We start from the raw sequence: 13,236 nt of genomic DNA, 5'->3' as shown, positions 1-13,236 counted from the left end.
CTCCATTTCTATTGGCCTTCTACTAAGGAAGTGCATGTTCTTTTTGCTGCTTGTGCCATCACATTATGGCACGCCAGAAACGACAGGGTATTCCATTTCAAGCGCTGGTCGCCCTCTTATACCAGACAATATGCAGTCCAACTCTTATCCCTTTGGATGAACAGGGCTACACGCATGAAGGATATAGAGTATTTAGTTTCCTGAGTACATCAACTTAGTTCCTAGCATAGATATTTAAACTGATGCCATGTACTTTCTTCCGACCCTCCTATTTTTCTTTTCCGAGGCAACTTATGGCCTCTGCACCACGGTGTGTAACATAAGTTTCATGTAATTGACCTTTGGTTATCATGTTGTGGCTGTTTTAAAATGCATAAGGTAGAACGGATCTACCTTTTATTTATAAAAAAACGAGTCTAAACCATCACGGCATCACATATTCCAAGCAGCAGCCGTAGTCGAACCCAACTCCAACAATCATGTCGGCCGAACATGCATCCACGCAGATTATCTTTTGTTCAATCCAAAACTGTACATGCATGCAAGCCATGGACCACCGTGCCTGTGCACTAGTCCGAACCGGCCCTACATGCATACAAAAGGAAACTCACAAAATTCATTTTGTACACGTATCACAACCGGTGGTTTCTCCATGGCATCCGTTGGACTCCTGAACAAACACGCCTATTTCCTTGCGTTGTACTTTGCGTGACGAGATCTGCTGCCGCACGTCGCAAACTGCCTCTTCGTGTACGCACAGCCTTGTATCGTAACCTTCCTTCTCTCGGTCCATGCATCTTGGAAAAAACTCGTCGCCGTATCCGACGAACAGCTCACCCCGTCACCTCTGACCTTGTTCTCGCCAGTGATCTGTACTGCCCCGTCGCGCGTATTAACCCTACCGTAACCGTCGCCACCTCGCGCATCATTCGTGCACAAGCCGTGCTGTATCTTGGCTATTCACGTCGCCGACACAATCCGTCCGTAGTGCCGCGCCCCTTGTACAACACCGAGCGCACCATCTCGATGCTCTCACACTTTGATGTATCCGACCGCCCCCAACGTCTGGTCGTGGGTCTGATCGCGAGCTGGATCCATCGCCTCTACAACGTCTTTAACAACCACTACGCTGGTCCGATCGCCACGTCTAGCCGATCATTACCACCACAATGCATCGAACGGTCCAAGCCTCCTGCCCGAAGTGTCCGACACCACCGACCGCATCCGCGATGCCGCCATGCTCCACCTTGCACCAAACGAACGTTCCATGGCACCCGTCGAGCATGATCCTCATACCTCCGGATAATCTTTCGCATAGCCTTCTCGCAACCTTGCTCATGATACCACTTGCTAGAATAAAACGCTAATGCAAAATCATAGACGACGCATGATGCACGATATTTGTTAACGAGGTTCACCAATATGGCTACATCCCTGGGGCATGACTACGGGCGCTCCTCCCCAAGATATCACAACACCGACCGACCGGGCGCCGGCATAAGCCATCGGCTCCCCGCATACCCGTTACTATCAAGTCGTCATGGGTTATAACGTGTGGTGCCCCTCCATATATAAAAGGCCTCGGATACAACGTGTCCGACTCCTACACAACTCTTACCTAACCACACCAATTACAACTCCAAGACCACGTAACCCCTTGCGTACATAATATTCGACAGAATATAACAGCACCGACGACCACTTCGGTGTTGCACCTCTTGGCCATTCGTGGTGGTCGGAGGTGTGATGGTGTGCGGCGGCCGGTGGATGTGTGAGAAAGGATGAGGACTGTGCAGGGTAGGGTTTACGGAGAAGAAGTCTGATCGGCTTTAAAGTCGGGTTAGGCTTCTCGATCGTTGCGCCATCATGAATGTGAATAGGCCGATTTGCCGGAGTGAATGCGAGGCCGAAGCAGACGCGGCCGAAAAAGGTTATGAATGGGCATGATGCTTCAAAGTTCGACATGACAACGTCCTGACTCCCCCAAACCTCCCTGTTTGATGCCAGTTTACGGGTGATGTGAACAAATTTGATAACCACAATATCCAACCCAAAGTGTCCTGACCATCCGCTTTAGACATTTACGGTCGATTTGGATTTGGAGAGATCAGATTTTTGAGTTACCCTAATTGGCTAATTGCAAAAATGTCCCTACAAGTTTTTCTCCGCGCACCTTACAATTTTGACTGAGAAAAAAACTCATTAAACCCCCGCGCCGCTCCGATCTTCTTTTCCGGCGACGGCGGCGGTGGAGGCAGTTTTGCTTCGCTCCTCCTTGGTCTGAGGATCTCCACCCCAAGGTATTCTTCTTTCAAATACTCCTCCGTTACTGCAGTGGCGTGGAGTGAAGATCTATCCCAACATGGGTTAATTCCTTGGAATTGTCGCTGACGAAACCTAGCTTGGATTTTGCGTAATGAAACCCTAGCATTGATTGTCCTGGGTTGATTCTCCTTTACTGCAGCAAATTTGATCCAAATTCCTCTTCTCCTTTTCAGTTTGTGCAGGATTTGGTTGCCGTGCGGTGGTCGGCTGGCTAGGGCAGGCGGCGGGACCGGTCTCCTCTCTCATGCAGAATCGAGTACATCCTGCCGGAGCCTCGTCCTCTGCCTCCAGCGGCGGAGACGGCTCTGGTTCAGGCTTCTGCCTCAGTGATATAAGTCAGTTTTCTTCTGTCAACCCCTTCACATCATCTATGAACTCGTGTCAATGAATCTGGTACAACCGTACAATGCCATATTATTGCAGTGGAAATCGAAGCTGGCAGCGGGGGAGACCACAAAGCACCGGGCTCCCCGAGGTCCAAGCATTCCGCTACCGAGCAGAGACGTCGCTGCAAAATCAATGAGAGGCAAGCCCCCAACTGCCCACCCTAGCCAATCCATTATGAACTATATTATTCTTTCTGCGATATTACCCCCTATCTACCAATAACTGTTAGCATTACTAACTGCAATGCAGATTTCAGATACTCCGTGATCTTGTACCACAAAGTGACCAGAAGAGAGATAAGGCCACATTCCTTTTGGAGGTCCTTGTTTTCTTCCCTTTCTCATCACTCCCTTTCCCCTATTTCGATAAGGATACCTGTGTCTATACTCCAGTGCACATAAGCAGTTGTTATCCTCTGCAGGTGATTGAATATGTCAAATTCTTACAAGAAAAGGTACAAAACCATGAAGCATGTGCTGGTGGAGACTGGAACCAAGAAAATACAAAATTGGCGCCTTGGGTAATCCACATTTCACTGTCCTCCCGTATTCATTACATAAGCGTGCCTGCTATTTGCTTTGTCATGACAGTCAAATTTGTATGTGAAAGAATTATATGAAAATATCATATGTGGCAGCCTAAATAAAGATTAACATGACAGCCATTACAATTTGCACCACTAAAGCATTAACAGAAATTATAGATTATTTCGAATTTACTTTCCAGTACACATTCAGGAGAAATTTGTCCGGTTCGTTTATTAGATCTGCAACTAGCAACTTATTTCATTGCTGTTCACTGGAAATCTCTATCTCTGAAATCCTATGCAGCCGAGTAGAAAGTTCTACCATAGAATTTCCATGATGGAAAGTGTGCAAAGGTGAAGTTCACTATAATTTAGCACCGCAAATCTTTTGAATTTTGTCAGTAAGTCGCGACTAACGTTCACCGTAGGTATATGCACAATGATTCAGTCATAGGTAATTAACCGAATTCTTCTGTTTGGAAAAAAACAGTAAACCAATAATAGTAACTCACACATTATGTTATGATTTATGGCTGTCATATTTTACTCCTTGTGCTCAAGAATATACACTGCTGAACAGCGGCGCAGTATCTCATATTTAACTTCTGATATGTTAGTTGAAATCAAATATTGTCGTGTTAAGAAAGAAAATCTGGCCAAATCTGATGTTATCATTTCCATGCAGTCAATAATTGGAAATTTTATATTAGTTGTTAAAGTTAGGGATGTTTCACTGCACTCTTTCTAGGTAAGTTTCTGAACAGATGGATTAGTAGCGTTCAGCAATGCCTGGTGTTGAAACCTTAAAATTATTGAAATAACATGTTATATTATAACAGAGTAGCAACCGAGTACCAGTTGACCTCATGCCAGGTGTAGCAGCACCCACAACAAAAAATTGCTCTGCTGGGAACTTTCTGGACAACAGTATCCCCACCATGCCAGAAATGCTGCAAAATGCTGAAACGGTAGTAGAACCAGCCAAGTTAAATGCAGGTATACGTAGATAATATAGTCTGTGTGAGTTGTTAGCCTTTTAGATTGTACTATTCAACAATGAGTGCTAATTGCTCTCCTTTTTCTCTCAGATATTATAGAATCACAGTACCAGTCCCAATGGCAAGATTGCCTTGTGGACAGTGAAATGAGCAATGAAAAAGAAGAATTGACTATAGATGAGGGTACCATAACTGTTTCCAGCGTGTACTCCCAAAAGTATGTTTCTAGCCTTCGCAAAATTCTGTGAAGTTTTCCTTACTGATAATTGCTACTAGTAGTTTTAGAGTTACTGGAACGAAGAAAGGGATTGCTAATGTTTATGGTACATATAATGTTAACTGCAAAAGATTTCTCAACTTGTTCTTGCCTGATATTTTATGCATTTCTTCATACTCCAGTGTGTGTATGATGGAAAAAGTGTATGTAAATGTATAAATATTTACCCTAGTCGCCTCTGATGCCCCAATACAAGGTTTCATATCCGTATCTGATACCTATATCGAATACTCCCTCCGTTCCTAAATATAATTCTTTTTAGAGATTCCAATATGGACTACATACGGAGCAAAATGAGTGAATCTACACTCTAAAATACGTCTATATACATCCGTATGTAGTTCATGTTGAAATCTCTAAAAAGACTTATATTTAAGAACGAAGGGAGTACATGTTATGCCATGGATACACTTGGATACATGTCCACCCAGTATTGGGTTGGGCAAAATACACACATGTTATTCACTGCAGTTCATAAGAAGTGATTCCGTATGTTTGCATCTTTTTGTTAACCTTGAGGATGGAATTATCTTCGTCATCCATTTAGATACATTTTCTTTTCTGATCAATTGCTCTGCATTTGGTATTCCTACATGTTCTTTTGACATTCATCTTGAACAGCTTTGACTCACTCAACTATTATTTGTAATTCTTCTTAAACAGCCTATTTACGGCTTTGACTAATGCAATGGAAAATTTGGGCATCGATTTGTCACAAGCCAGTGTCACCGTGCACGTCAATCTGGGCAGGAGAGCAATTTCCAGGTCTAATAATATATCCAGTGCAAAGGTGGAAGCTCTCAATCTACTCATGAATATTTAACTGAAATAATTTGAAATGTGTCTATCATGGAATATATTTATTTAGCATCTTGCAAAAAAATACTAATAAGAAAGGAGTCGTGATTACCAGCCTAACTTTGTTCTCAACCACAATATGGTCCATGATTAATACAGTGGCACATGTGACACACTTAGAATCTGGACCTTAGAAACACAAACTGTACTCTGTATTACAGAGTATTTATGTTTTTGTAAAACGGCAGTATAATAGAGGTGGCAAATAGTAGGTTCTTGCTATTACAAAAATCAATTAACTTGTAATTTTTTATTGAAGACGGATTTGCGTTATGCAAACGCTGTCCATTTTTACTTTACTACTGGCTGTTTGCTAATGCCCTTCTGTATGTCAAATTTTGTGGTAGGTGCATACTAATAATAAAATTGATCATGTGCTTTCCATAAACGGAATTGTAACTACAGTTAATCATATATTTTTTTTGTTCAATGATGCCCATTATTCATTCAAGTACTCTCCTGATCTTATTTCTTTAAATGGGAGCAGAAAGACATGCCAGCCGCAAACTAAATCATACAAGGTGCTGGGCAGGCCAAAAGCTGTTAGGAATCTGAGGAAGCGTCGAAGAGGCAGTCTAGTAGGAGTCATTCCTGGATCTCAACTTGCTTTTATGGATAAACCCTTTCTGCTATATCTTCCCGTGGCCCTCCCTTATCCTCGCTGAGTGTAAATTAAATTATTATTTTTGAAAGCACACTATCTTATGTGTACATTTGTTATATATGATGTGATTAGCTGATTGTCGGTCTGTGGAAACTACAGCCTACCCCGTCTCAGAAGAAGGAAAAACTGCAATATATCTTTTTGTTGAGTGTCAATAAACTAGGAGTACAACATATTATGAGAGCTCTTTCCCCTGCCTCCCTACATGACACCCACGGTTACAACATACCAACAAAAAATGTTTTCTGGCTAGCAGCAAAGTTATGTGAAATTTGTCCAAATGATAGATTTTGCAACATGCCTGAATCGGCAGCAGAACCTGAGTGCACGACCCATGGGTCCTGAGGGCTACCAAAATGCCGAGAAACACCACACCCATATGGCTACAGCCCCAGAAACAAGTGAAAACCTCAGAATTTGATAACATTGCCCGAATCAGCACCAGACCAAGGCCCTCATGTAATGACGATCGCAAAAGGTGTCTGAGATTCCTAAAAACCATAGGCTATTACAACCACGATTGCGATCAAATTCTCAAGACTCAGCAACCTACCGAACCGGCACAAAAGATCGTGACCAACAGGTGATGGCAACTAAAACTACATCCATATTTACAAGCAAACTACCTCTCCGACATCTCACTGTATCATCTCCATCTGTAACACGGCCTCTTCGCTTCCTGATGCCGACTGTTGTTATGTTTAAACCTAACTACTATAGAAAACTGAGTTGCAAGGAGAAGGGCCTTCAGCTGTTGTCAGTGTAGTCTTGCAGCCTCTGCCCGATAATATAGCGCTCATCCCTGATAGAATCGTGGAGTTTCACCAGGACACCCCAGAATACCTTGGCAAGGTAGCAGAGCGCATATAAGGCGAGGCTGCCCAGCCATGCGAAATGGTACACCGTCGAGTTCACCGCAGCAGAGTAGCCAAACCTTGGGAAAAGGCCCTTCGCAAGCACATAAGGAACACACAGAACAATCACTAGCTTCATGGTGATAGGCATCAATATATCTTGCAAGACCCACTTTGCCCTCAACCCTGCAAAGCCATCATCCTTTGCCCGAGTAAGCTTCCAGTCCCATCTTCCATCAATGAAATGAGCCAGGAAAGGCGCGTCCCTTGTCCAATGAGCCTTCAACAATGGTAACAAAAATATCTAATTAGAATAACCTGGCAAATTACCAGCAAACTACTACATTAAGTAACCATGTGCCCATTGCAAGATCAGTCAGAATAGAAACTCAGCCATCATTGGGCAGATATTGGCAATTGATACTTGATAGCATGCCTGAGGCGGCACGGGAGACGAATTAAATATTGCAGGCTTTCTCAATGGGAAGAGTCAATTACAAAAATATTGTGACTAATAACAACAAAACAGCTTTGCAAATGAGATGGACTAAAATAAAATATGCACTGTTCATTTTGATAATTCGCTTTAGCAAGGAAACTATGCATTTTGCAACTGGTACACTTTTGGTGTCATGTACTCCCTCCTTTCCAAAATACTTGTCATGGTTTTAGTTCGAATTAAAACTACGACAAGCATTTTAGAACGGAGGGAGTAGCAAATTTTCCCAAATAATTGCGATCGCCTGATTATGCCAAGTATGGTGCATACATGATAAATACAAGTTAAGACATCAGAAAAGTGACAAGACAAGTTGCATCTCACCAAATTAGTCCAGAATTTCAGCAATAGCATCCCCAGGAACCAAATGCTGAAGAAGTCTAGAACTGGAATGTCATCAGAGGGCACAATGAAGGGTGACATCACCAGAAAATCAACCAGGAACTTGAAGGGTGATATCAGGAGAAAATCAACCAGCAATCCTATTAGAATGGGAATGATAACAATCTGGCAACAAACAACAAGTTACTGAACTGTTTTATCAAAATAAAATAAAAATGAAACCACCTCAATTAAAATGCTCACCCATATGAACAAAAGAGGAGAGCTCTTCAGAGCAGTTATACCCCACTTGCAGATAACAGAAGCTAGAATGCATGTTCTCCCAGATGTCATGTAGACAAATGAATCTCTAGAGGCGGCAATAATAGTTGATACGGTGCAAAATCCAACAGCAAACGCAAACAGATCTAAAAGAAAGATTACCCAAGTAAGCCCAAATAAGATGAATAACATAAACAAACATTCACTTCATTTACAGAGGAATTTCAGTGATCATCTCTGAGCAATTATTACCATTGGACTTCAATCCACCTGCTACTGGCAGCTGGGGGATGGCCAACAATAATGCACGCCCAACTGAGATTGGAAAGATAAGCACAACAGTGTTGAGTATCACAACAGTCAACCATGCTAGCACTACAAGTAGTGTCATTCGAACTGCAACAGATCTCCTGTTACAATGTGTAAGAAGGGTAAATATCTTCTAGAAAAATTGTGCAGCCAACATCTTGAGTTTGCAAAACATTAATTAGTTGAATGGTAAAAAATGAGCAGGCAAGTATAGGAAATAAAAACGAGATTAGAAAAAGAATTCAAAGAAAATATAATTTATTTTGACTGAAGACTAAAATTGCCGTACTGAAGATGCAACAATGGTACGCATATTTGTTTCTTGAAGTCAATGTTCAGGATATCGGTAACTGGTACCATATCAGTTGGGTGCTGGGTAGGGATTAAACGGTGAATCAGCCATTTAACTAAATTTATCGGTAACCCATTTATCAGGAGGTCAACTAGGGCCATATCAATACATCCTAGGCTATATAGCAACATGCAATGTACTAAGTATCTAAATATGCAATCCTAGGCTACATAGCAACAAGGAAATTGTTGCCTTGATGTTCTGATGTTGCAGCCGATCTGGAAGGCCATAAACCTGAACATTGAAACATAGTGAGGGAACGGGCCAGTTTTGGGCTAAAAAAGGCCTAGCAGTTAATTGACCCAGCCGATAATTCAGCCTGACAACTGATAAATCGGCTTGTCAGACAAATTAACTGGACCTACCAGTTAATGGCTCGAATAGCGCGTTCTCATATCGGGAGGGGTCTGAATAGCAGTTAACTGACCTATATTTGGAACAGTGTTTGAAGTATTGTTTTTACATGATCCATAGTGCCCATATGGAAGTAATGTCAGACAGTACAACCATATATGGATCTCACTTCAATATTTGATCCAGTTTGTACAAGTTTGAGGATCCAAATATTCGATTACCAGTTCTGTGGCATACTAGAACCACCTATGCAATGTTTAACCCCCAAAAGATGGAAATTCCTGTGACGAGACACATTTGGGAAGATATATACCGAGATTGGGTACCCTCTTCATTCTAAAGATAAAAGTGTGCAAAAAGAACAAACACCAACACTACTGCCTAACCACCAGAATGCATGTATCTTAAATGAATAGTCAACAATGAAATCATATAAAGAAATAAAATTAGATCATATTAGAGAATGGGTGTGGGAACATCAGGTTACAAATAGTGCAGAATGTACAGTCCCTTGAGTGAACAAAAATATGGGAGTTTACCTATTAGCCATAGCTTCGTAAGTGCTGCCATACTGGTCATTTGGTGCGACACTATTACTAACCTCATGTCCAGATGCTCCGTCAGGCTGGACAATCAACAAATCTAATAGACCAAGAGCTTGTCCAGTAGTGGCAAACCAATTTCGCAGTATCTTCTCCACCAGTTTGCGAGGTTGAAGGTATTTGAGTGTATTGCAAATGAGAAACCTCAGAAGGACAATGCCAGAAAGTAACTCTGCATAGGTCCGTGGCGCTTGCCAAAATGATGTGCCCTTAGTAGGTGGATCGAAGTAGCTACAGTTCATAATATTAAAATAAATGCGTTGAATCACCAAAGACTGGCAGATGCATAAGATGAAGAAGAAAAAAGAATACTTACATGATATCTAATGGGAACAACTTAGGTGCCAATCCACCAGCGATTTGAACAGGAACAAGAAAGACCATACCAACATTGATAATGCCAACAAAAAGACGAGGAAGCTTCTTGAAAGAGATAATATAGAATGGTTCGCGCATGCATGGTTTCACATTATGCTCTTCAGCAAGATGGCAAAATGGAATACTAACTCCTGGCCTCAGTATCTATTCACAAGCAAACAAAAAAATTACTGTTACACCCCTGAAACATATACTGCATGCACTACGAAATGATGAGACCACAAATACAGTACGATAAATACCGGGCGAAGAAGACTGGACAATTTGGAGCGTAGTATCAAAAAGATGCATCCAGTAAGCCAATGTAGAGTAATAGAAGAAAAGGATGAAGCCCACAGAAGTTTGAACCTTTGATGTATTGTTGCACCAAACATTTTCGAAGTACAGATATCAAGAGACCAGCCAAAGAGCAAGGGGAATACTATAATCATGTTTATGACATTAAGAGAAAAGTTGGCAAAAGTGATCAAATTTGCGATCCCTCTGAAGAACATCTGGCAGAGAGAGAATGTCTTGCGGATCATTACATGTATACGATGCAGCCATCTAAAGGGGCTCAACAACCAGCATGTCCCATCAGCCAAGATCTTGAAGAAAATGGCAATCAGAAGTCGTTCTCCCCTCGAGTATTGATGGAAAGTATGCATCCCACCAAAAGTTACACCCAGTGAAAAGATAAATCCATATCCAATTAAAAGGATATAAGCTGTTGAAGCGTATGAGTTGACATCATCCACATTTCCAAAATTGAAACACGAAACGCACCATAGGATTATCCTTCCCAACGTGAAGGGAACAAAACCAAACATGAAAGCAATGCCTATGTCAACTATTACCACCTGAATAGAAAATGATTTAGTTAGAATTTTCCGAAATTAAGTATATTAAAAAAGATAAGCAGAAGATATCTGAAGCCTCCATCCTACAAAAGCAATAAAGCATCCACATGTGGTGTTGAAGCATTGTCCAAAAATGTTAATTAAAACCATGGTGGAACTAGCCCAGCAAGGTAACAAAAGCTACAGCAACAACACAATGATTAAAGCACCAAGGAGGACAAGGTTAGCCACTCATGGAGGTTCACTCAAAATAATGGCCTAAGAAATCCTAAACCTACATATTAGGAATAGTCATCCAACATTGCACTTTCTACGCCTCCAGGGTCCAGACTGATGGACAGCAAACCATATTGATGATGTCTCTCCCAATTGCAGGGTAGGAAAAAGGTAAAGAACTGAACGCCATCCAGTTTTACAAAAGAACTCGTACTATTTTGGTCCATGTGATGACCAAATCATTTAAGTTTTGCTATTACTCGCAATAGCCAGGACCGTAAGCGGCATCTTCCCTTTGAACTGAAGTTATACTCTACTATGACCAGTGTTAAGCAAAACCGTGACAAGATGTGCTTAATCTCTAGAATATAACTTCATTAATCAGTGCTCTACTCCTGCAGGTAGAATGTAGAATCCTCCCATCACAGTAAACAAGAAACAGTAGTTGGTGTTGGATGAAAAAACCCTTAATGCCAGGCTCTTGTGAATTAGAATTTGCTTCTCTACTTAGTCATAAGATGTGCAAAGCTTGTGGACGTTCCCTCAGAAAAGGAAAACGATAAATGTACAGTCAGAGGACAGTGGGGAGATCAAAGCAAGAAGCGTACCATCAAGGAAGCTTCCACAGTATGCAGCGCAAGGACTTGCAGGCTATCCAATCCCCCAAATCTGTTTTGAAGGTGAGTTTCCAGGCGAGCAACCCAGAGAGCAAATGGAGCAACAGCATCAGCACCAATTCTGGCGAGCCCGTTAAGCTGTCTAAAATGGCCAAGGTCCCTGACGAAGGCTCTTCTGATAGAAACACAGGCGAATATGGTATCCACGGAAGGCATGAACCTGAACCTGTAGAACCCATCTGCAAAGAAGGAGGTGGCGGAGAGCCGGAGGGAGAGCAGGTGTCTCACTTGAGCAAAGCTCCTGGAGAGAGCGAGGCGCCATGTCCAGAGAGTGGTGACGGGCATGATGAATTCCCAGACGAGGACCGCGACGACGAGGGAGAGCAGCACGATAACCCAACCCATGACCTTGTTGGCCAAGCCGAGCATGAATTCGGAAAGGGGCAGCCTCGCAGGGGCGTTTGGAGCGTAGAGAGGGCTGATGGTGATCTCGCGGCTGCACACCTGATCGAAGGAGCAGAGGAACATGAGCATCGCGTCGAATTGGAACTCGAAGATTAAGCTAAGCGCGAACCACACAGCAACAGCATGAATCGAAATTAGCAAACAAGGGCATGGACCATTCATGGCGGATATGATCGATGCCGAGAGAGGGCAGGCGGAGGCGAAGACTAGAGGGATACCTCGCACCGGGATTGGCGGCTGGTGGCGAGCCATCGGAGGAGGCAGTCGTCGTGGACGAACCTGATGCTGCCGCTGCAGGCGCAGGGGCGGCGCAGAGGGCGATCCGCCTCGGCTGGGAAGCGGCAGATGCGGCACTGGTCCCCATCCTCGTCATCCGAGCCGTCCGCCGCGGAGGAGAGCGCGGTCTCCGGCGGAGGGACGGCGGCCATCCTCGGCGAAGCTTCCCTTGGTCTCTCCCCTCTCCCCTCCCCCTCTCGAAAGAAGACACCTTCCGTGCGCTCCTCTTTCTCTCGCTTCCTCGGCCGACACCCACCCTAGTTTGTCTTTATTGACTTGCTGCTGCTAACTCTCTCGTACTTTTTCTGAATCACACTTAGCATCTCCAGATCAGCTATAAATCGGTACCGCAAAAAACGTTTGAGGGATATACTGATTTACGGTATCGCGCAAACAATGACTGAACAGATCCTCTAAAACGATACTGCAATTTAATAATAAAAACATCCGCGCCAGAAATTGTTGACGATCAAGCGGCAGTTCTTCATCACATCACACAAAGTTCTTCACACATGGCTAATTTTTGTGTTTTGACCTTTTTCGAAAAGTTTAGCCGGATCTGACCCCGGTTTGAAAGTTTTTCGAGATTTGAGCCTTTTTCCTATCGCCAGGGTCCTCGAAAGTAGGGTTGTAAAGGCTAGCACCAGAAGCCTAGGCGATAGCTCACTCATCCACGTCAATCCGAGTAAACGACAGACGTCTCCTGCGGCCCACCCTACCGCCAGAGTCCTAAGTGGTAGGCTATGCAACCCTACCGCTAAAGACCGGGGCGCGGGGCCCACCCACGAACTCCAGCCCCCATCTTCTCTCCCGCGACTGCGCCGCGTCGCCTAGCAA

The 13,236-nt window shown here is 43.4% G+C and overlaps 2 protein-coding genes across 3 annotated transcripts; one reads left to right on the top strand and one right to left on the bottom strand.

Annotated features, from left to right (window-relative positions):
• Nucleotides 1-2,171: 2,171 nt before the first annotated feature.
• On the top strand, nt 2,172-6,082 carry LOC119330010 (transcription factor BIM2-like). 2 transcript variants are annotated; one of them, XM_037603116.1, is made up of 9 exons: nt 2,172-2,300; nt 2,499-2,660; nt 2,749-2,851; nt 2,962-3,031; nt 3,134-3,232; nt 4,078-4,234; nt 4,327-4,453; nt 5,177-5,303; nt 5,859-6,082. In XM_037603116.1, the coding sequence occupies exons 2-9, from the start codon at nt 2,570-2,572 to the stop codon at nt 5,880-5,882; spliced, it is 798 nt and encodes a 265-aa protein (XP_037459013.1). In that variant the 5' UTR covers nt 2,172-2,300; nt 2,499-2,569; the 3' UTR covers nt 5,883-6,082. The 2 variants fall into 2 exon arrangements, with proteins under 2 accessions (XP_037459013.1, XP_037459014.1); XM_037603117.1 differs by lacking the exon at nt 2,172-2,300 and adding an exon at nt 2,321-2,413.
• Nucleotides 6,083-6,429: 347 nt separating this feature from the next.
• Nucleotides 6,430-12,630, bottom strand: LOC119330009 (probable E3 ubiquitin ligase SUD1). Its single transcript, XM_037603115.1, has 9 exons — nt 12,342-12,630; nt 11,650-12,162; nt 10,229-10,825; nt 9,925-10,130; nt 9,546-9,839; nt 8,244-8,401; nt 7,974-8,137; nt 7,713-7,895; nt 6,430-7,169 (listed from the first exon to the last, which is right to left on the bottom strand). The coding sequence occupies exons 1-9, from the start codon at nt 12,549-12,551 to the stop codon at nt 6,783-6,785; spliced, it is 2,712 nt and encodes a 903-aa protein (XP_037459012.1). The 5' UTR covers nt 12,552-12,630; the 3' UTR covers nt 6,430-6,782.
• Nucleotides 12,631-13,236: the final 606 nt, after the last annotated feature.

This window comes from Triticum dicoccoides, chromosome 7A (genome assembly GCF_002162155.2).
Source record: "Triticum dicoccoides isolate Atlit2015 ecotype Zavitan chromosome 7A, WEW_v2.0, whole genome shotgun sequence".
NCBI lineage: Eukaryota > Viridiplantae > Streptophyta > Magnoliopsida > Poales > Poaceae > Triticum > Triticum dicoccoides.
This window is presented reverse-complemented; position numbering and strand designations above follow the sequence as displayed.